Here is a 24,262-nt window from a genome sequence, read left to right on the forward strand (position 1 = left end):
GTTAGCCATGGGGGTTTATCCATTTAAAAGCTAGAAGCTGCCCACTGGTGAAGCCATTTTTTCCCCCAGATTGAGAGCCCGTTCTTTCTGGTAGGTTTCGTAGTGAGATCAGCAATCCAGGTGATATTCCAATCAATGTATAAAAATCACTGCACATTCATTTTTAGTCTGATAGCTTCAGTTTATAAGCCTCATAGCTTCCAAGGCACAAATCAGGCCTTCAGCATGTTTTACGTTTCAGTTTTAGCCGCACAATGAGTGCGCTTGTGTGTTTTAAGTATGTTGTATTGTGTCATATTTGATTTCTGTTATATTGCTTTTTAAAAAGAATCAGTCATTAAAATTATGATTTAAGTTTGATCCTATCAACCCTCTGTAAACACACTGGTACGGTTCAGAAAAACACATTTGGTATGTACTGAATGCTAAGCCTGTGGTTTCAGTGATCCACATCCATTGTCTCTTGAACATTAACTGAAATCAAACACCCACATGTCACCCTAACTCTGACCAAATCCCACCCAGGCTCACTGCTAGGACACTGTAAAGAGTGTACTGCAGTGTGATAGAGGGAAAAAAAAACACGTACTCATCATTGTATCATGGGCCAGTGTGGATTACACTTAACAGTTTTATTTGGAATATTAAGACAATGAAGCATAAGCCAAGCACCAAGAGTGACAGCTACAAGTGTCGCATCATACGGCTCTTAAAAATGAACAGGTTATACTGGAAAACGACTTTTTTTTCCTCCTTGAATGGTGAAGCAGATACAGACGACAGACAGTTAAGTGTGAACATGATTATGCCATTTACAGGCTCAAAATCCTACCTGATAGCAAAAGAAAAAAAAAGACAAAAAAAAAAGAAGCGAGGAAAAGCAGAAGTAAATAGAATAGCGATATTCGTCTGACGACAGCTTGGTCAGCCTGTGGCAGTGGCTGCAGCCCAGGATTTAAAGGGCTCTTGTGATTGGTCAGAACGAATAAGGCAGTCTGGGAACACAGCGCTGCTGCAGAATGACAACCATTAGTTCCCATCATTGTCAAGTCCTGTTGCCTCGGCACCCACATCCACACAGCAACCAATGTGCACATACAGCATTAAAGTGACAGGATTGCAACCACTGTTACACTACACTCCATTGCATATTAGGGAGAAGTAATAATGAAAAATAATTCTTTCATACATCTTTTTCTGTTTGCATATAGCACTTACCCAGCTTTCTCAAATATATAATGGGAACATTAAAAAAAATTGCTTAAAATATCTTCTTTTTTTTGTCCTCTAAGAGCTGAAACCACCAGTTGTACCGAGTCCAATATCTAGGGGTGTTGCTGTGGTTTAATGGGACAGCTAGCGACAAAACCAGCCTGTCTCTCATCCAGACCAGACCCAGTGGTTTCTTACCACAAACGAGGCTCTCATAGTGCAGCTAAATAGTGTCACACTAATGACAATATAAGGTCAAAATAGTTCACTTCACGGCGTTTTCTTTTTCTAAAGAACATAATTTACACGTAAACACCCGTCTTTGCTTTCCATTTTGGGGTGGGGGGGGGGGTGGGGGGGGGGCAACACAGAAATGTGGTGCTGGCTAAATGTGGTCCATGTTTACACATCACTGGCTTAGGATGGGGTGGTGGGAGGGTGTGGATGTGTCAATACCTGGGATAATGCAGGTGTCAGAAGAAGTGTGACAGCAAGAGTGTGCACATGTATGTATTCTAGGCAGTCAATGCACCACAGAAGAATAAAACATCTTTTCATCAGGCTCCTATTACATAACTCCATCATTCATCATACATACAAGGTTGTACTTCCTCCTAGATCTACGGGTTATATGGCAAACATGTGCTACGGTTAATGTCAGATATTTCCCATGGGGAAAACTGGGTTGAGAGGGTCCCGGGACTCTCCTTGCAATGGGCCTGCCTGAGAATATGGGGAGAGGGACGGGAGCAGAGAGGCATATGTTCATAGGAGTCACTGTCATCACCCCTCACAGTCGAGTCCACTCTGCATCCCCTCCACTGGAACCCTCCGCGTGGCTCTGTCCATACACTAATGCACACCCACACAACACACACAAGACTGCAGCATGGTGAATACAACTCCATCAACACAGCTTACAATGCCTGAATATAACTGAAATATTTCAGGACCGCTGGCTTTTTCTAAACACTCACACAAGTCTCGCCATCTTGAGCTAAAACGCAAACAGCGCTGTCCAGAAATATTTGGACAGTTGTGCATTTTCAGTTGTTCTGGCTCTGTAGTGCAGCATAATGGTAATGACTATAAGATTAAAGTGCTAACACTCAGCTTTTAGTATGATGTATAGAATTGGCAAACAATGATCTCTAACATACAAACAAGGCTACCAATGAGGACCGAGTCACGTCAGACCTCAGTCCAAATGAGGATGGTTCTCCTGCTAAAGACCAAAACAAGCAAGAATAAAAATGACAACAGTTACAAACCTTACCACAAAGTGGCTGCTCATGTATGTGTCAGAATTCAGTAGTGACTAATTGCAAAAGCTGTTCAACCAAATACTAAATATGATGACTTACATTTGTTAAAGGTTATTCAATTTCTAAAAGCTGTACAATTCCTACCATGTTTACCAAATATGGATACAAAGTTAAAGATGTCACTAAGCCCAACGTAGTCATTTTAAAAACCAGGATGCTGGAATAAAGAGCCACTACAACAAAAAACATCACTGTCCTAATACTTAGGCTGCACTGTAGAACACAAATACACAATTAAAGTGCTATTTACTTCAACAGATCCCTAGCCCTCTCTGTGAGCATGCCGTTGCCACAACAGGAAGCCAGGGCTCTGTGAGCCAGCTCCATCTCTCCTCCCCCTGCTCCCTAATGTTAACTTCAGCTTGACATCGTCCTAACGGGGTTGGATAGAGAGCAGAGGGCAGGACAAACGGGCCTTAGTTCACTCTACACCACAGTCACCTTGACATCAGCACAGTGATGTTAGGGATGTGGCCAGATGGTGAGAGCGCAGTTGGATATAATAACAAAAAAGGCCTCCCTCAGCCACACAGCAGCCATAAGGCAACACAGAGCAGCCCTTTTAGTACCCAGTTAATTTATATCCCAACATGGTAAAATTAGCCTGTGATTAGTGCCTGCAAGTCGGGTGGGGCACTGTAAGGAGTGATACTCTATTGCTAGGCAGTAGCATGATGGACAGGTGACAGTGAGCAAGATAGTATGTGTGGGTTTTCAAATAGATATACATGTCATCTCTCTCTGACTTTGTGGATCCTGAATCCTGAAACACTGAAGTGTGCATACAGGGAACTCATACGTCAACCGCGCTTAACACTCACTCCTGGCACTCAAACACATATAAGTGATTAACATGCGGTATTCAAGCTTTCTGAGAACAAAGTGCGGGTCAGTGGAAAATGTTTGGGACCTTTATGTGAGGAAATGTATAAATTCTGATTAATTCACAAGCCAGGGGAGAGAGTAAAAGGAGTTATTGGAAATATCAACTCTTATACAATATATACCAATTATCTTTTACCACCTGCATAAAAATTGTTGTCAGCCTGACAAGTGAAAATATGATAATGGTTTGACAGAGAGGTGTTCAGTGCTGAATGACAGATTTCAGGGTGTAGGTGTGGGCCTGACAGTGCCAGGTTCGCCCCAATGGATATACTAACAAAGAAGAGCAGTCCAACATACTGTAGTACGGAACCAACTTTCACTTGTTTGTAAATCTGAAATCTAATTTAGATTAATTTTAAACAGCATTGAACACATTCATAAGCTTCAGCCTACAAGTTATTACACATAGCTGTGTGTAAGAGCTTTGGTCACAGACTCAGATATTCAGGGGCAAAGAAACACGACATTTGTTCATGATTCATCCTCACAGATGAGAACTACAATAACCTTTAACATATGTGCAGGCTGTTCAGACACATGATAAACACAAACTAAACAGATTAACCTTTCCAGTGATCATCAGCTCACAAGTGTTTCAGTTTTATTATTTTGTTTTACAAATTACCTGTGGGGGGTTTCATCTACAGCTAATTACATTCACATTAGAAATTGTTTTCTATAAATGCCTTAAGGGAGCCACAGCTTGTCTCCACCAATCTCATCCTCCCACAGTCATTTGCACACATGTTCTAATAAAAGTCCAACTAATTACATTTCTAAAAGAGCTAAGTGTATTTACTACTAATTGAGAGTTAGAGCAAACAGCGTTGCTTATGAATTAAACACTGTTGCTGATGGCTAGTATAATCAGAATGTTGGACTATTCAGATCGAAATGCTCACAGTGAAGGGTTAACCTTCATGCTCTCATTAGGATGTGTATGTCAAGTTGCAGACTAGAAGCAACATGTGAGGGCTGGACATAACTTGCACTGAAATGTTACAGTAGGGCTGGCATTGGACCCACTAACCTAATACTACCACCATACAGGCCATAATGTGGCAAGAGACTAATGCATGCATTAGTGAGTGAGAACAGATGTAACTAATGTACAAGTTATTTCAATAATCTGTCATAGCTTAACCAAAATAGCACCACTAACATTTTATTGTTACAAAATCTTTGACGTGCACCATAATTGAGCTTAGAGCACCTCTTCATTATCATCATTTTTAATATTATTATTATTATTCTCTTCAGTCTCATTTCATGGCATCAGTGAGGACTATGTTGAAGCATTTGCTGCTCCAGGTTTGGACTACAACGCAACTGATTATGGAACACAATAAATGGTTCTCTAAAAAAGGCACATAGGTTACACTTATTTTCTCTTCACAATGACAACACAACATAAATGACTGGCTAGCCAGCAGTGTTTATGTCCCAAGTCACACAACTGAAATCATTTAGATAACATCTCTTAAAGATCTTCTAACTTCTCGAGAGTAGAATGTTGCCTGCACTCAATGTTTTAATTATGACTATAAATGCAACCGGGCAACGAGGGCATTTGTTGGGGTTGAGACCTTATAGTAATATCTTATAAAAGCAGGGGACATCAAATCCTCAGAAAAGACTATGTCACCTCTTTCCGTTGGTAACACAGTTCATAAAAACAGCTCAACACATTTTAAAACATTTCATAAAAGAAATATAAATTATTGAGGAAAAGAGTACTGCCATCTTATCATGGGAGTTGTAACTGTAGTTCACAATTCTGTCTTATTGAGTGATGTGATGTCATGTGAGGTTAGCCATCCTCCTCATTTATGATCTATATGGTGTCTTCCATGAAACAGCCCATTCACAAACAAGCCTCACAAGTATGAGCAGATCATCTCGAGTCATGGTTAAAGGGACACTGGCATTTTGAACTGTCACCATTTGTCTTCACCTACCACTTGTCACATGTACCCTCAAGCCTTGACTTGTCAGCATTCCTTACTGTAACCAGTAAAGTGCAAAGCCATCTGCACCAATGTCACAAGTGTCTGGTAAAGAAAAATAATGAACTAGGATACACAGGGTCATAAAAGGTTTCTGTATGCCAGACGCCACCAAAAGGTGGTAACTGAAAGAAGCAGGTGTAAACAATATAAAGCCATAACACAATTCCATAAAGACACCAGACTGCTCAAATGTTACTCTAGGAGCTACATTTCGTACAAGAACAAATTAAATGTGTGCATATATGCACAATAGTGTGCACAGAGCTGAAATGCCTGTGGCCAGCAAAGAACTAACGCACTGCTTTGACAACTGTAACACTGGAAAGAATCGTCAGAATATTTCCTTAGAATCTGTCCCTCCTGTTTTGAAAGCAATTCTGCACTGTCGGAATAAAGTTGAGCTTGCTCACAAAATCATTCGCCATTACTGCTAGAGTTTTTAAAAAACAACTATAGCTCTTCATTTCCCTGATGTGCTGTCCTGAACTGTATGGACCCCTCTCAGAATCTGCCCCATCTCTGGCTTAGCTGATGTGTGCAAAGAGATGGCAAAGGATGTGCCTTATGCAGCTCTATCCATAGGACAAGCTCTGACTGCAAAATACAAATAGCACCTCCAGGTGCCCTCTCAACCTACACACACCTTAAACCCCTTGGGTAGGTGCTCCACTAGGTGCTTTAACAAATTAAAGAAGAAAAAAAAAATATATAGAAAGCACAAAGTGAACTGTACAACATAGCCATGTGGGCCTAAACAGCAATTTGGGATGATTAAGGAAGGCATGCGGACAGGTCTACAGGCAAGGTGATGTCGTGGGATCAGGCAGACATTTAGCACAAATCAGGAAAGAAAAGACACAAAGCACTGATATTTGTGCCTTCCCTCTATGTCAAACCAACCTGCTCAACACAAAAACATGTGCTTGCCATACAGCGTTATATTGAATATAATCATATGTATTTTCTGGTGATGTAAGTAATAACTAAAACAAAGATTAGAATGAATCTTGTGTAGCTTGTTACATTTAAATTCCATCCCACACCAGAAAGAGAGCCATGTCAGTATAGCCTCTTTATTGGCTAATGAAGAATTTGTCAAGTTCTGTAATCCTCCTGCAGTGTGTGTACAGGCAATGGAGAAGCCCACCCTATTTGACCTTGAGTGGCGGTTCCCTCTCCAGCCAGCGAACTCGTACTTTCTGTTTATAGTGATACTCCTTGAGGAAGTCCTGCAGGGCAGGGGGAAGCGGCAGAGAGCCTATACCATCGTAAGTGGTCCAGCGGCAGATGGCGGCCCGTGCCAGGTGCTGCAGGCCAAAGGGAAAGGTCCGATGGAGAGGTGTTGTAAGCAGCGGTTCAAAAAACATGCAGGCGCTGGGGTCCTTGTAGTGCTCCAGCAGTCCTGTGACGGTGGAAGAGTGGAAAACACAAGGGTCATGAGCGTCAAAGCTGAAGTTGTGGTTCCATTGCTCGATGCGGGCGTGCAGTGAGCGGTTGTAACGGCGGAAGCTAACGGAGAAGAGGTAGTCCTCTTGGGCTGAGTCACGCAGCAGGAAGGTGCCCTCTGGGCGTCCATCCAGCAAAGCCTCAGCCTCGTAGCGGTCCATCACGCCCCAGTAGCAGGGCAGAGCTGTGATCTGCAACAGGTCCGGTACCAGGCAGTGGATGTAGTCTATCTGGGTGTGAACCTTCCACGGCCCAGGTTGCTGCCGGCTCAGGTGACCTTCCCCAGAGGCGTGCCTCTGCTTGGGCCTCCTAGCCTGCAGACAGAGGGTGGTCGAATCCTCCTCAGAGTCACAGTCCTGGGCTGACACTGCAGCCCCCAACACCTGCCCACAGGCACCTGATGATCCAGCACCCACTGAGTTGCCAGTCCCTGAGGCCCGGCCTTCCCCAGAGGCCTCTCCCATGCCAGGAGCCATCTTTGGTCCCAGTTTGTAGAGAGAGGAGCCTGGCACTGAGGCCTCTAGGGTGTGGATCTGTGCATTAGGCGGTGGGTCCACACCTTCCTCGATGCTAAGTCTGCGGCGTTCACGCAGACGTTCCTCCTCATCCTCAGGCGAGGGGTGGGCTGGGTCAAAGGCATCCAGAAGGGCAGTGGAGGAATGCGGGCTGACCGGTGCTGTGTGTTGCTTGATCAAGTGCCACTTGTGAGCAAGGTCTGAACCTGGTGGGAAGGGGCAAGTCTCCAGCATGAGCTCTGTCAGGTGAATCTTACGTTTGGAGGTTACAGGGTTCTTAGATGAGCGAGTGTGTCTGCGAGGGGGCAGGGGTAAGCACAGCCCTACTGTATCACTTAGCCGCTGGCGCAAAGACCGAGCATTCAGACTGCGTCCTCCAGATACAGAGTCGCTCATGTCCTGGATGGAGCACACTCCATAACGTCTGTCCCTACGGTTCCCACTTCCCCGTATGCGCCCAGACCGCCTATCTGCTTCCAGAGAGCTCTGGGTTTTGGTGGAACATGAGTGTTTTTTCTTGCCCCCCCATGGAGCATGACGAGAATAGGAGTCTCTCCTGGCCATGGGAACCCCCCCTGAACCCTCCCGCACATCCTCAGTGTCCTTGTCAATAGTGATCTCTACAATCTGAGGGATGTCTGACACACAGTTATGATGGCGGCGTCCTGCTGTTGCCATTGGCACTGGCAGGAGGCTCCGTGATGGACTGGAGGATCCTGATGCCTGTGCCTCACCTGAGCTGCCACCTTGGCCAAGATCCACCACACAGTGGACGGCATCGGCCTCAACCCTGTTTTCACTGGGTGCTGAACTGTTGTTGTGAAAGAGTGTCTGACATTTGTTCTTCAGGTTGCTCCACATGTTGCACACTTTCTTCATCAATAGGAGCCCCTGGGACCTGAAGATAACAGGAGATAAAACTGATTAAGTCACAGATGGAGAAATCTCACAACAGTAATGGCACCTACATTTAACACTGAGGTACAAGCTACATAAAGAATGCCCAACATTTAAATTCCCCAGACTACTGTGTATCTAGTAATTAGACATGGTGAGAGTATAATGGGGCCAAAGTGTCTGAGAGGTGGGTGAGCTTGAGAAGTTGGAAGAGCAGAGTTAGGAGTTGCCAGGCAGACGTGCAGGGACACAAGGCCACAGCTATAAATGAACCCAGGATCTGCTCACAGCTGATCTGCTGCTATGTACTGTATTACAGAGCCAGTCTAGACCTGACCAAAAACCTTCCCTGTAACAGCAGCAGACAGGGCACATGCACATGCACACACATGACGTTGATTTATCACTACTAGACTATTTGACAGGGATTTGGAAGTTGTAGCACGAACCTAAGTTCAATCTATGCAAACTTTACAGTGAGCAAAGTCACCACTGGTAGGTGGCCTGCAAAACACAAAACCTTGAAGAATTTCATTACGCAGCACTTCCTTCCACGGTTTCTTGACTTTTATTTTAATTATTATTTTGATTATGAAGTACGTAGATTTGCATAATGTGCATCTGCAGGTCCGATCTAAGCAGGTATTCCACTGGAGAACACGCTGCCTTTTTTTTTTTTTTTTTAAACTCGCCTATGATGCTCTAACATTTGGGAAAATTTTAGAGACCAAACAATTGTGTTTTTTTTTGTTTTTTTTTTACAGCTTCGATGCACTAACATTTGAAGCAAAAGCATCCCAGAGTTTTTGCAACGACCCAGCCCTTATTTACTTTATGTCCCCACATAAGCAAGATCTATTAGGATTGTCAACACAAGGAACTACGTTTCTTTTAGTAGTAGTCATTTAAAATTGTTTTTCTAAATATTTCTTTATCACCGCCATGTTAAAAGTAATGTCTGTACTGCTGTTGTGGTAACATTATGTTACACCACACATCATCTCACATTTGGCCTTTTTTATTTTTTCTGTTTACTTTGACGGACATATTTGAATGAGAAAGTGGCTTAATTAGTAGTTTTAATTATGTGCATATACTATGTGCACCATGTTTTTCTTTTTCAGGATAATGAGTGAATAAAATATTGAAATATTAATGAGACAAGTTTTGATATTTATTTTGAAAAAATTATATTCCAATCTTTAGAATAATTGATAATTAGCTACTTTAATAAGCATTATGAAAGCATTGACCACTAAACACTGACTTTATCCATAAGTACAAGCTGCAAGCAGCATATCATACAATACTGACATTATCAAACACTCCAGTTAGGAAAGTTTAAATTTAAACCCAAACCCTGTTAGCATGTAATGCATGTGCGATATACTAAGCTAACAGCTACCAAGGATGTTAGGCCCTCTGCAGCTAGTCTCCCTTATTCCCTCCCAATTATTTTCTTTACCATCTATTTGTGGGCTAAAAACACCCAACTACCAGGCATCATGTCGACCTGCATGTAGAGTGAAGTTTGTCTCTTAATATTGACAAGACATTATGGATTTGCACAGTCAACTGTGATAGACAAGGGTTCTGTGATGCACAGGAAAGCAGACTGGTCTTCAGCACATGACTGATTAAGTTGACTTGCTGAGGGCAGTTCCAAAGCATCCATATCAAACTCATGACGTCAGCGTCATCCCCCTTTACTGACGTGCTTTGTACTAAAAAAAAGAAAAAGAAAACAAAAACGTCTCTCCACTTGACAGTCATTAGATGTTTGCAATACATCTGCCAACAACTACTTCTGTTATTCTTATATAACTTGCATTTGTTTATTACTTATTTATATATTTCTACATCTATTTATGGCAACTGTATATCTGTCTGCGTGTAGCACCTTAACACCAAATAAAATTCCTTGTATGTGTAAAACACTACTTGGGAATAAAGCTCCTTCTGATTCTGATACAATAGCCATGAAAAAATATCTTAAATCAAACAGCGAAGCTCCATCACCAACTGCGACAGGACTGATTTGCTGTGTTTCATCTCCTATTCTGTGTTCCATGTGCGTCTGTACCATATACCTCTCAAGGGGTAGTGGCAGTACAAAGGTCACAGCAACTGACTATATGCTCCCAATCTGATCGCAACTGGCTTAAGACGGAGCTCAAGTAATAAACTAGACATGATGTCTTTTTTTATTTTAGTTTTTTTGCATTTCAGCTTCAATCGTCATAGGGATGGTAGAAAGAGAGAGCAGAGAAAGCAGGATGACATGCAGCAAAGGTCCTGTGGTGGATTAGAACCCAGGCCGCTGTGTTAAGGACTCAGCCTTGATGCCCGGTATATGCTCTACCAGGTGAGCTACAGGTTGCCCCAATAAGACATGATTTCTACACCTGCTATTTAACACCAAATGCCAATTCAGCAGACTAAGTATTAAGAATAATTTCCCTGATGCCTTCTTCATTCTAACATATGTATGCAGCAAAGATGATTACCATTAAAAACTATGTTTGGTTCAAATTACAATCACTAAACTTGCTTTCAAATGATTTGATTCAAAGCTGTGTTTAAAACTTCATCTCTGTTAAACAAAGTCTATGTTATCACACACACACACACTTAACCAGTTTAGTGCTGCTAGCTGTGGCACAGAGTTATTTTGCAACTAGGTTTGATTACAAAATTATAATTTTTGAGTGATCTGAATTTGATTTTCATACTTTCTCCTATAATATGGCTACATTCAAATACCATGATCTTTTATAATAAAACTTGCATGACATTAATCAATTTATCATTGTTTTTATTATTGTGTTAGTTACAATAATGAAATGGGCTAAATTAAATAATTTAATTTGAATACCAAAATGAATGACATGATGCAGTCACTCAAGATTGCTATTCCTGCTTCCACACATTCTTATTCCACATGTGGTCTTTTTATTTACCTTCGGATATGACCAGGGTTATGAGTTTTCAATAAAAGAATGGGAGCACATTCACACTGTCAAATGTAAATCACTTTACACTGTGACCCCTAGATGATAGGTAAGTGTGGGATATTGAGCAATAGTAAAAGCAGTAGTCACTATAAACTGGTTAGATAAAGCCCTGCAGGTAATGGGAGTTGACACCAGTTAAGGCGAACTCAAACACGTCATCAATGTAAGCAACACCTTTTATTGTACCATTCCTATTGTATGGAAAACCACTGGCACTGTGCCCATAGCACAGGCTCAGATTATGGTTTCCCACGTTATGGCAAGTACTGTATGGACACACTGTATAGAACTCAGCTGTCCTAGGGATGCACAAATAATGTTGTGCCAACTGAGTACATCTTGATTAAGCTGTTAACTAAAAGTGCAACAATTAGAGAATTGTACATTTTTAAGCAGTTCAGTCCACAACTGTTTATTACTTCAATAAGACAGTCTGAGTGATGATTTAAATTGATCAAAACATATTCTTATAATGCTGCCCCAATGCACTTCACCACATCTGAATATAATACCGATACCGACCTGCTAAATCTGCTAAACTAAAACAAAAGCAGTGCATCTCGTCTTATAATACCACATACATATTAAGTGCAGTGCAATTATTTAAGTATAATTTCAGTATGTTAGCTCAAAAGCATACAAACTGTCTTTAAAATTCTTTGGGCTCGAACTACCTAACTTAGACAGGTAAGCAAAGGAGCAATATGGCTCAAGAAATGTACTTGAACTGACTTGTTGAGCCAGTTTGATTTTAGATAGCAAAACAGGCAAAGAACCGCCCCGCATTTGTCAAAGTTGTACAAGCACAACCTAAATTTGGCAGCATCTGTCTTGATTCTGTAATTGTATGACCAACATATGGCCGTCTTCCCTCCAAGACAAACTGGAATTGTGAGGCTAATGTTTTATCAGCTTCATCTTGAGAGGCTGGATTTTCCATCCGGGTTGGTGTGTTTTATCCCTCAGCAAAAATACAATGAAATGTTCCAGTGACAAAGACACAAGGAAAAGGGGTCAGGATCTCCAAAATGTTAATTGTGGCTATAATTAAAATACACCTAAAAAAACTTTACTGTTGCCACAAGTTAACAAACCCATTAAGTATAAGCAACAATGAAGGTCCAATAATGAACCATGACAATAGGCATATCTGAATTATTATAAATGTGAGGGAATGACCACTGACAACCCAAAACTCTGCTACAATGTTAGTTAGCTAATCTGCCCTGTGTCCTCATTAGCATGGTTCAATTCTTATCAGACTTCTAAACTTTTGGCAACGCTCAGTTTAGTAGTAATCAGACATTATGCAGTAAAGCACTAAAATTTAACATGCAAACATGTAGTGACAAGTTATAATTAAATTTAATTCTTACTCTTATGATTTATGAAACATAACCTAGAATTTAAGTTTTATCTACTTTTAGTCTACAGCAAGGCACACAGATTTTTTTCAAGTATTAGTGCTGATCGGCCAATCCAAGATAAATTTTTTAAACAATGAAGGCCTCCAATATAATTCAGACTCTCACCATTGAGAACAATGGCCACACAAATTGTGTGATCCAGTCCACAACCATTTAAAGCCGCCCTGAATCAGAACTATTCTAGTAGTTCTGCTCTCTTGCAGCCCAACACACCCATTCTCCTGGGATCATACTGATCTAAGAGACGGCTGGAGAGAAGACTAGATTAAGGGAGGAGGCCATCACTGCTCAGACCAGAGTTAATGAGATATTTGCAGTGTCTTGCATTCTGAAAGATATGTGGGATGGCAGAAAGCCACACAGGGTCTGTAAATGATGGATAAATCACACCGATTCTTCCTATCTTTTAACAAATATTAAAACTTTGAAATAGAAGGATTGATTTGGCAATAAAAAAATTTCTGTCCCCCCCCAAACACAAAAAGGTGCAGGTGTGTATTTTTGGCTATGAATAAACCTTTCAAAACAGAGGCAGAATAGGCACAGTAAAACATATTCCTGCAACTTGATACTGAATTGTTGTTCAGCAGTTCATCAGTGTTTAATTATTCTGCCACTGTTTAGCTCTGCTAGTTGTTTGTGCTCACTAATTAACATTCAAGTCAGACAGAAGAATAAGTAACAGTCAAGTCAAATTAACTGCAGAAACGTACCTCAACTTGTATTGTAAGACAAACGCTCTGTAGAGTTCATGTTAACTATTTTGCCTTAAGTTATCCCAAAAATACTAAACTGTTTTAGTTGAATATGATCTTGTTAGACAGATTAACGTGGACAGTAAAGTGTAGTTTACTAACGTTAGCTAACGTTACCATGAGACATTACAGGTATGTTTTACCACTCACATAAATAGAAGACACACTACAACTACAGACATATAACGTTATTATTGCTGATGTATAGAAATGGTTGGAAGGCCTTTATGTTTCTGGAGGCCCCACTTTTCCCTGGAGCCAAGTTAGCGGATTTGCTAACACGTTAACCTTACACCGCTAAATGCAGCCACGAAAGTAAGGTTAGCCAAGTTGGCTTGGTGACTTCAGTCAAATTTACATTATTTTCCAGAAAAATATTTGAAACTGCGTTCTGTTGGCTGACAACCGATTTAGCTTACATGCACACCGCTTAGCTAACAAGCGGTTCTGGCTTACGAGTTAAAAATGTCAGAAATGCTAACTGTTAGCATTCCCTAGAGTGGGAGTTTCTAGCATTTTAGTTAGCTTTGGCTAGCCAGCCAGCTAGCGGGGTTAGCGTGTTAGCTAGAGAAAAATCGACACAAAAATTGCACAAATAAAAAGTGGTGCTGTGTGGTTTCAAGATGCGGAGTAGTCAAATGTGAAGTGTTTGACAAGTACGTTAATGGGTTGTTTTTCGAATTCATATCTTACCCTTGTGCCTTCTGAAATCCCTATTCAAAAGCTCTCTTTGTCTGCAAAAAATGGCTATTACGAGGAGTCAGGCATACATCCCCCTTGCGGACCACGGTGTCGGATGAAAGCACTAAAGGTAACGTTACTTGAATACTTGATGGTATCATCCCGAATACTTGAAAAATAATCAGTTAAATACTAATCAAAATTATTTAAAAGGCTAAATTATTCTTTAAGTTCCGCGAAAGCCCGTTCTTCATCATGGTGGGGGTCTTCTTTTCGGCCGTGGTCGCTGCTGCTTCTAGCAGCCAATATGACAGCGGTCTCAGTAGACACAGAGCCGGAGAGGCGGACGGTGTTCAGCGAGAGGGAAACCGACTGACAGCGGCTCAGTCCAATGGAGTAAAGGGACAAGACGGCTATTTCCGACGCAGCACGCGGATAGGGAATGCCCCGGAGCTGGTTCCGCGTGATGGGCGCCTCGTGTCACCAATGAACGGAGAGAGGAGGATGAGGCTTTCCACTGGCAGCTACTTGGAAACGTGGAGAGGTGAAGTGATGCTGGTGGTGTTGCTCAGGCCAGGCCGGACCAGTGACTCACTGATGTCATGCAGGTAAGAAGGTCATGCAGCTGGGCTCCGCATCAAGTGATGGGGCCCCAAGAACAAAGAGGAGCAATTTTATTTCACAAATATTTCAATCTCTGTATAAGAATAATTACAATAATCACATTACCCTCAATAAATGTCCCTATTGTAGTCATAGTCAAGGCTGGAACCAACTGGTCAAGACAGGCAACTGTGCTGGGGCCCCTGAAAGTTCCAAGCTTACTGTTTGTCAAATACTTCCTATGTTTCATATTTCTAAATTTATTTGTATTTAATTAAATTTACAATACATCATGAAGCTGGGTAATATTCCAGTATAGAAAAAGTGTACCCAAATCACTGGCAGTGGGAATAAATGGGGATTAGGTGGGACCCCTTACAGAACAAAGTCCTTTATCTGTGCACAAAGTAAACAAGTAATAAATGCATTTATTTGAGGAGGTGTCAGGGTGGAAAAAACTAGTGTCCCTCTAAATGAAATAAAGTCAGACACTTTACAGCCTCCCTCCTACGGCCTCAATTGCTGTAGAATGACATTTGGCATTATATAGCCCAGACATGTGAATATGTGTCATAGCCTGTACCAAAGAAAATCTTAGAACAATCAAAACGTCTCAAAGGAGCATTCAGAGTCACTCGCACCCACACATGAGATCATCTCCTGGAGTCGGATCATACATGAGCACATGATACAAGGAGTAATGGGAAGTGGAAGTGGTGTGAGTAATGTAGTAGTTAGCTTGAGCTAAGGCTGAGTTCAGGGGAAATCACCAGCAGTCCGTACACATTAGCTTTTACATCTCCAAGATGCTGATCTAATTTGTGCTTATGAAAGGAAATGAAAGACAATTGCATTAGCACTGATCCTTCTGCCAGGGGTGATTCACACTATTTGAGTCTCCTTTGTGTCATCTGCAAGCAATCCACTGTGAGGATATGATAACTTACTACTGTGTCCAGGGTGAATGAGTGATTCCCTTGGATTTGAAAGAGAGAGGTCTGATGAGAATACCACAGTCTCACATCAGTTCTGCTATAAATGTGAAACAATAAATACAGCAAAGTGTCCCGGCCTCCACACCTGACTATTTATAATAAGGAGTGTTTACATTTTTATACAGTTAGACTGCTTTAAATACGATTTGTAAATGATTAAAGCAGCAGTTGGTGGCATTTATTCTGCCAGGATAATTTTGAAAGTTCCAGGTGAGGTGTCACAGCAACGAATATCTTTGTTTCTTTTTTTTCTATGTCCTTATTGAACTTGTATGTTGCACACCGCTGAAGAGCTGCTAAACATTATTACCCTGCTTTGTGGGCATGACAATAAAGATCTATTCCATTCCAAAGTGTGTAGTAACTTCTAATTTATTGTAGCAAGCAAATACAAATCATAAGTGCTGACAGATAGTGTTTGGGCATGGGCAGTCACTCACTACCAAAATAGATTTGGATACAGATCAGTCATGATATTGGATAGATGGCTAGACCCATGGTAGGATGTTAAAAAGTACATGAGGATTATTTTGTGTGGTGTGCAGATCATATTTTCATATTCAAATCATTATTTAACTTACATATACCTAAAAGTGTATTTATATGGTAAAGTAAATGTTTTGGTGGTATGTCAAAAGAAATGATGGCCACCCTTTAGCAAATTATGTTGAATTACAGTTGGATAAAGGTATTGTTTGGTCCAAAATCTCTCTTTACAATGATTAACAGTTTATTTAACCATGTCAGATAAGTACTATTTTAATTCTTATTATGTTTTTTTTGCTTTTTGATCTGACCTCTTCCTGAATGATTCAAAGAGTGTTGTTCATATTCAGTTTGCTTAATTTTTCTTTTGAGAAATTTTTTTTTGAGAGATAATGTGTATATATATATAATCTTTTTTATTCATGGAGCAGTCTTTGTATTGTAATTGTGACTTATTTTATTGCTCTGTCTGGATATCGGACATTGGCGCCTCAAAAAAGATTAAATAAATAATTAAATAAATTCTGGATTAAAAAAAGGTTTTAATTGACTTAATCAATAACTGAGTTTTATGCCGCTAATGATGTGATGTTATTCAGGAATTACGGAAGAAAGTAGTAGCTTGTATTCAGAGTACATGTAAAAAAAAAAACAACATACATATATATATATATATATACAGACTCATGAAAAAGTGATTCAGAATTATTTTTACAAAATCTGTTCTGTTTTACATGAATTGTATGAATCTAAATGTTTATCTTGGAGTAGTTCATGTAGACACAGGCAAGCTTGCCCTCTTGTGGCAGTAGGGTGGAAACAAAAATGCATCAACATCCAAATCACATTTTCTGATCCCTGTTGTCCCAAAACCCTTTGTAGTTATTATCATCTTCATACTTTTAGAGTGGCATTTGCTAATCAGGTATCATTTTATCCAGTACTGTTGCAGTGTTTTTGTCGTCTAAACATTTGGTGATTGTCAACAGTGATATACAATAAGATTTTAGTAGGTCCTTTTTCAAGTATATCTGTGCTTTTGAAGTGTTGCATTTAACAATCAATATAGATTGTGAAAAGCTACACAAGACAAACACAAGAGTGAGGAAGCAGATCAATGAAGCAGATTAAGGAAGAAAGAATTCAATAGGACATAACTTACAACATTAGCAAAAGGGGAAAATGTGAGATCAGCTAAACTCTTCCAGCTGAACTGATCAGCCAGATAGCAGATGAAGAACAACAGAACTCCATGGCTATGCATTTGGGTTGAGGGCTAGAGGGAAGTCACTTGAGGAAGGCATATGACAGCACCCTGGAGCTTGGGAAAACCCACACTCCAAAAGTACAAAGATTATGTGGTATGATGGATCAAAAAATGTGTTAGCTGTACTGTAAAGCCCTACCCCGCCCTTAATATAGAATAAAAAGTTATATGGTATGTACTATATGGAATTTCTGCAGAGGTGAATGACCACTAAGCTATTTAAGACATTTTTATCCCTACATGCGTCGCACGTGTACAGTGTGTCTGATAACACAATTAACACCATGCAAATAATATACCACAATGATAGCAACCATGCATTATTAGGTTATTTTGTCGTTTTATGGCTTTTCATGATTGTCCCAATTTATTTTCATATTTATGTCACCAAAGAAGCCTTTCAAGTAGAAGTACCTTTAAATAAGCAAATATAGTACAAGCCTAAAGAATTCACTGAATTTACTGCAGCATCGTGGCAGTCAGCACACCAGCCCTTAATAGTGCCTACGCAGTCATGCCTCTCAAGATAAAGAGATGAAAAATCTTTATTTTTAGAAAATTTTAAAAGTAGATTTGTGTAGATACTAGCTGCCCTTTGAAGCACATGGCGGTCAGAAGGGTGAGATCTGATCTTGTGCTGAATAGGATACATAATATAAATTTGATGCGCTGGTTTTCACTACCTCAGGCTGAGTGACATCAAAGGTAAAGTAGTTAAAGTGATTCATTGTCAGTTAAAGATATACACACCAGCCGCATGTGTCATGAAGCAGTTTGGAAGTTGGACGGTTTTACAATAACTGACCTCTTTTACTCAACATTTACTAAATCAAGCACACCCAATTAATGTAGCATCACTGTTTTATTCATTCTGACTTGTGGGTAAGTCAAAGGCTAATGACATTACTGTAGATGTTAGTGTGAAAAATGGTCAACTTGTCCCAGTCCATTAGGTCTACATATCATGTGCCAACAGTGTAGCTCCAGCGAGTCTGTATTGAATCACTCTGACCTACCAGTACTACTCTCTGCCTGAGTGTGTGTGTAGCCAGGAATACTGGCTTAGATTAGTGTTGGAGTGGAGAATTCAAAATTGTTGAACGATGCTAGAGGTATCTCATGTATGGTTGAAACTCGTTGGAGCTGTTTTCTGAGGTGAAGGATACATTTCATCCAAATGTGTCTCCAGCAAGCAAATGTTTTTACCAGCAAGTACAGAAAACAAAATGATGCACATGCATAAGACATGCAAGCATGAACACAACAGTTACCAATGCAGGCCACCATGCAAGGAGTCATAGTATTGAATGAAGTAATAGCCAATTATGTTCATTCAAAACCTTATTCATTGGGGAAAAAAAATTTCATGTGTCCTTTTAATATACATACCCTGAGAGGTGGAAATAATGGTGAAAATAATGGTGATTTTTATTTCGTACACTTTCACCTGCCAAAACTTCAAAAAATTATTCTGGCTTTTTTCAGTCATAAGTTGTAAACACAGGAGAGAAAACCATTTAAATTTAAACCATTTAAATTAGACTTAGGAAATGGACCACCAGAGTATATTCTTTTCGCTTGCCTCTAAGCGCTTTCATACAAATAGTTTCATTTGAAAAGAAGAAATGCAGTAGTTGGTAGTCTCAAATATCACACTCACAGTGTTAACAAACACATTGGTGGTCAATTGCTTGCAATTTTTAAAACATTACTTTTTGTTACAAACCTACTCACCTAATTAACTCAGTATTTTGGTTAACATTGTCAGGGCTAAAATAACTTTTTCCCTATTAATCCTATCCTGATAGATGAAAAATATTGCAAACACCAAGAGGTGTGTTTGATCCCTGCACCTGCAGGGCAAATCTGATTATGGAAAGGCCCTGAGCAAGGCCCTAAACCCCAACTGCTCCAGTGGAGCTGCTCAGTGGCTAACAGATTAGACTGTGGTTGCACTGGGCAGCAGGTGTGACAGCATTGCTCTCAGCAAAATAAAGTTTAAAGAAGATCCTGCATAGTGTATGTCACCTAGAAATATAGCATTGGACACTATTGTTTGTTAGATTATGGTTCCTTGCATATTAAAACTGAGATAATCCTGTTCGCCATTTATATTGTATGTTACATGAATATGTGTGATTTAAAATGAGCTAAGGGGAGTGTCACACCTGTACTGCCAGAGCCAAGGAGTGTCCGTGTGTGTCAGAGACAATTTATATCAAGGACCAAATAGCCATACCCTTTTCTTTTGCAGAATCAGCTCTGCTCCCAAGTTTATCTAAGAAGCAGTGACTTATGAACCAACCAGGGCTACAGAATCCAACAGACACATACAGAATATTGCACAAGGCAAGAAATGCTGTCACCATTTATGGTAATGAGAAACTAGAGCAGTAAAAGCTGGGTTGGCGGAGGAGAAATCAATCAACACATCAAACAACAACAGCATATAGCTAGTCTGAGCACAAAGTGTGGCCAGCCGCATAATGACCAGAAGAGTGATGATCAGAAACTCCACCTGAGTGTCTTCATTAGTAACGATTGTCAGTTGACTGGTCACTGCACCAGGATAATGCAGTTTACTGTGCTTGAAAATGTGACACTTGTTATGAAGACAAATGAGAAAAATACATTTTCTTCCAGCATTTCCGATGTGTATGGCCTGGTCAGAAGGGATGCTGGCACATTCCTTTTGAGTGACACACTGATGCACAATGCTTTAACAAGGTAATGGTGTTAACGGTTATTTGACATTAATGTCTTTCAATTGTTTACAAATAAATAAAATTATAAATTATATTACACTTATACCAATTGTCACAGCCATGGCTATGCCTCAGTATTTTTCCTTTGTGGTTCTGTTTCCCTTTCCTGCCGTGCTCCCTGTTTGTCTCTGTGTCTCTCAGGATTCGTCCTCACCTGCGTACCTGCTGTCTATCAGCTTGTCACCTCTCATGCATATTATCCCCTCTTTGCAAGATTATTGTCTCTACTACGGTGGTAGTTACATGATTAAGGCCTAAGGTTCCAATTAAATTAAATCAGCACCTTTCTAAAACAGTTTCAGAAAAAAAAAGGAATTTATAACGTTCATGACTGTAGGGTTTATTGCAGAACTGTTTTGTTAGACTGCATTTGTGTGCCTAATGAAATGGTAGTAATGACCAGTCCAGGTCATAGTACCCACATCCAGTGGTGGGATATAACTAAGTAGCCTACATTTACATACACAATGTACCCAAGTACAAATTTAAGGTATCCATTTCATGACACTCCTACTTCCACTTTTCTACCTTTCAGAGGGAAATATTGTACACTTTACTTCACCACTAGTTAATTTACAAATCAAGGTTTTACGTAATAGTATTTTTACAGTGTGGTATTGGTGGTTTTACTTTTAAGTGAAGAATTTGAATACATCCACCACCACTGCCTTAAGCTGGATTCAGCTCTTAGAGTTTATGTGATATCATATAGCTTATTTTCGTAAAAATAAACCTGAAAACAAGGTCCAAATAAGCAGGACTTTCCTAGCATGTCATGCCTAGGATCATGGGTTGGGATGAACTGTGTCCATAGGTCTCATATAGCTTCTCTATTGTATTTAAGAAATCAGGATTGGACTTGTCGGATTGCATCTAATAATTAACTGTCCAACAGTAGTGATGCATCATGTAGTAAATGCCATGATGCCCAGTTTCAATTGGACATCTGTTGAACTGTATATGAACTCATTTCAACTACGTGATGGATTAACGATTTGATGTTAAATTTTTAATATTTTTCATTCCCGTTATCTATTGCAGCACAGATTTACATGGGCCCTGCCTCTGCAGAGTGAGATCACAGAGAACTAGATTTGTGCTTTCAAAGTGGCACATGCTGTTAACAGACATTTGACTAAATTTGATTTCCCACTGTAGGTACTGATGTAATCAAGTGATTACATTTCTGGATGTTACCATATGATCAATCCCATTTGCACTATAAGCTATGGAAATCATTGTCACTGGGGTTGTTCCACCTTCAAATTTTAATCTTCAGTCATGGTCCTTGGTGACCTTAGCTTGGACCATGTGATCCTTGATTATTTACACTGATGTCACAGGTTGGTGCTTGGCATCAGCTGTGAGATCATTTGAAATAGATTTTCATGTTGATCCAATGCCTCTGTTTGGAAATTTTAGGGTCACTTTTATCTATTTAGTCCTGAATACTCGTGCGTGCTTGTTTGACTTGATGAGTTACAGCATCGCCCGGGGGCCTGTCGTCGGCTTTAAAACAAACGAGGTTTTCCTGCTAGACCACTTGTCGTACAGCTCACCACTAATTGTATTCTGCTGTGTCTTTCGTTGAAAGCAACCAAAAGCCAGAATGGAGGTTCACTGCGCCACAGAGACGAACGGAATTGTGCTCATGGATACTATGTTGAGCAGCTGCATTGAGTATAAACATAGGGATTCGGGGAAAGAGGAGAAAGACTCGACAGAAGATCCAGATTCGACCAAGACGTTTTGCATTGCAAAGGCTTACAGCACCATACTGGGCGAGCTTGGAGAGAACGTCGAGCGGGAGGGGCTGTTACGCACACCATTACGCGCTGCCAAAGCCATGCAGTTCTTTACAAAAGGCTATCAGGAAACGACCCAAGGTGAGTATGCATGGAACATAAACATTTTACATGACAAAAATGCGGCAAAAATTTAAGTTCTTAATTGTATAAACCTTGTCTTTGTTAAAGTGATTGCAAACGCAACTTTATGCAAAGACATTTAAGAAAGGTCCTAATTAAATGTAAGAAAAACCATATGATAAAGGCTTGTTGTCTTTGTTCATAGGATTCGAAAAGAAAATATATTTTTCACATTTTACATTATAATTACTTGCTCCAGTAAGAAAGGATGTCTAACTGGCATTTCATCTCTACAGCAATCTTGAAAGATGCAATCTTTAATGAGAACCATGATGAGGTGGTGCTTGTCAAGGACATCGATTTGTTCTCTCTTTGTGAGCATCATCTGGTGCCCTTCATTGGCAAGGTAATTAAAATTCTGCCCTATTTGGATTCATGATGTGTTCTTCTTCTTCTCTTAATTATCATGATTGATTGCTTTGTTTCGTTGTCAGGCTCACATAGCATACCTCCCAAACAAGAAAGTGGTTGGTCTGAGCAAACTTGCAAGGTAAATGTTGACAAGAGACACACATGCACACCCTGATCCAAAACAAACAAAAAAAACCCCACTGTATTTTTTCCCCTACTCTTCCAGGATTGTTGAGATATTCAGCAGGAGGCTTCAAGGTAAAATGTGTGATTCCAGCCTTAAATGTTAATCTTTCCTATCTTTTCTTCTCCATTTGTTACACTTAGTGTGTGTTTTTTTTTACCACAGTTCAGGAGCGTCTAACCAAACAGATAGCAACAGCCATCAATGAGGCGTTGGAGCCTGCTGGAGTGGCAGTGGTCATTGAAGCTGCGTGAGTGTTTACTCTTTGTCCTATCCCAAACAGACTCAAATGTATTTTCAAAAAAAAGATATGTGACCTGTTTTTACTGTGTCATGGCTATTCTTATTGTGGAAGGTAAACTGGCCAAGACCTATAAGCTTGGTTTTATGCTACTGTATATGCACCAAATTAATACTTGTAATTAATGGGATGAACCTTGACAATATAGATGCAAATTTCCTGAATATATCTGAGTCACTTTCAGCAACCTAATCGAGAATGTATAAAAGGTGATATAGTCGCTGATAGAATAAAGTGTGGAGATCTATAGTCTTTGTTGTTGTCTATATTTCTGCAAAAACGTTGCAACATGCAAGTTCTTCTGTGTACATCATGCACTTTTGCCATTTTATTCTAAGTTTAAGTGTCCCTTTTAATTTCAGTCACATGTGCATGGTGATGAGAGGTGTGCAGAAGATGAACGCCAAGACTGTAACAAGTGTCATGCTGGGAACGTTCCAAGAAGATCCCAAGAGCCGGGAGGAGTTTCTTTCTCTGACACTGGGGAAATTTTGAGGTTTTTCATCCCAGCAGGCAGTTCTGCAGAGGGAAACGTCCACTTAATAAAAAAATTAAATGCTGTTATATCTGTCTATCATATTTGGGGATGGTTGTGGTGTAACTTCAACTGATACACAGAATAATCTCAACCGTCATTGGAATATGAAGTCTGTTACTAAGAAGCAATGGCTAAAATGTGCTTCAGAAACATTGCATTTCATTTGACAAAATGAACATGAAAGGTGATTATTTTTATTTATTATTACTGTAAACACATTTTATTTGTTATTCCAGAATATGCTATGAAATTGTATGCTGTTATACATTTTTACGAACAATACAATCCTTAACTGTGTGATGCTATATGGTACTATGTCTGTGCACATTGGATTCTAATTTCAAAATGTTTTGATATATCGATGTGAGATATGTATTTTCATTCACAAATCAATAAATTAATAATAAATAAATATTACTGCGTTTAATTTTGCCATTACTTTGTTTTCTGATTGGTCCTTTTGGTTGCAGGTTGGGTGGTAATAACTCACTAGCCAGAACTTGTAAACAGTAAACACACAGACAAACCCACAACTGGCCCTAAATATATATTTCCGAGATGCTTAATTAAACTGTGAAGCTAGGGTAGCTGATTTAACCCCCCAATAGCAACAGTGAGTGTGCAATAGTTGAAACGTGTGCATGTTAAAGTGCCCTCTCATATCAGAGTAAAAAG

At 40.0% G+C, this 24,262-nt stretch overlaps 2 protein-coding genes across 2 annotated transcripts; one reads left to right on the forward strand and one right to left on the reverse strand.

Moving 5' to 3' along the window:
• Nucleotides 1–600: 600 nt before the first annotated feature.
• socs5b (suppressor of cytokine signaling 5b) lies at nt 601–14,684 on the reverse strand. The gene is made up of 2 exons (XM_046070402.1): nt 14,182–14,684; nt 601–8,293 (listed from the first exon to the last, which is right to left on the reverse strand). Exon 2 carries the CDS (start codon nt 8,272–8,274, stop codon nt 6,583–6,585), a length of 1,692 nt encoding a protein of 563 aa, XP_045926358.1. The 5' UTR covers nt 8,275–8,293; nt 14,182–14,684; the 3' UTR covers nt 601–6,582.
• LOC123983941 (GTP cyclohydrolase 1-like) lies at nt 14,585–23,963 on the forward strand. Its single transcript, XM_046070403.1, has 7 exons — nt 14,585–14,777; nt 21,880–22,171; nt 22,450–22,559; nt 22,648–22,703; nt 22,791–22,822; nt 22,914–22,998; nt 23,412–23,963. Exons 1-7 carry the CDS (start codon nt 14,772–14,774, stop codon nt 23,542–23,544), a joined length of 714 nt encoding a protein of 237 aa, XP_045926359.1. The 5' UTR covers nt 14,585–14,771; the 3' UTR covers nt 23,545–23,963.
• Nucleotides 23,964–24,262: the final 299 nt, after the last annotated feature.

Source organism: Micropterus dolomieu, linkage group LG15 (genome assembly GCF_021292245.1).
Source record: "Micropterus dolomieu isolate WLL.071019.BEF.003 ecotype Adirondacks linkage group LG15, ASM2129224v1, whole genome shotgun sequence".
Classification (NCBI taxonomy): domain Eukaryota; kingdom Metazoa; phylum Chordata; class Actinopteri; order Centrarchiformes; family Centrarchidae; genus Micropterus; species Micropterus dolomieu.

Bases quoted from the DNA above. Each gene is read 5' to 3' on its own strand.
- socs5b (XM_046070402.1), bottom strand. From the start codon at position 8,274: ATGAAGAAAGTGTGCAACATGTGGAGCAACCTGAAGAACAAATGTCAG.
- LOC123983941 (XM_046070403.1), top strand. The intron at 22,172-22,449 runs GTGAGTATGCAT...TCATCTCTACAG, and splicing joins CTATCAGGAAACGACCCAAG to CAATCTTGAAAGATGCAATC. The intron at 22,999-23,411 runs GTGAGTGTTTAC...TTTTAATTTCAG, and splicing joins GCAGTGGTCATTGAAGCTGC to TCACATGTGCATGGTGATGA.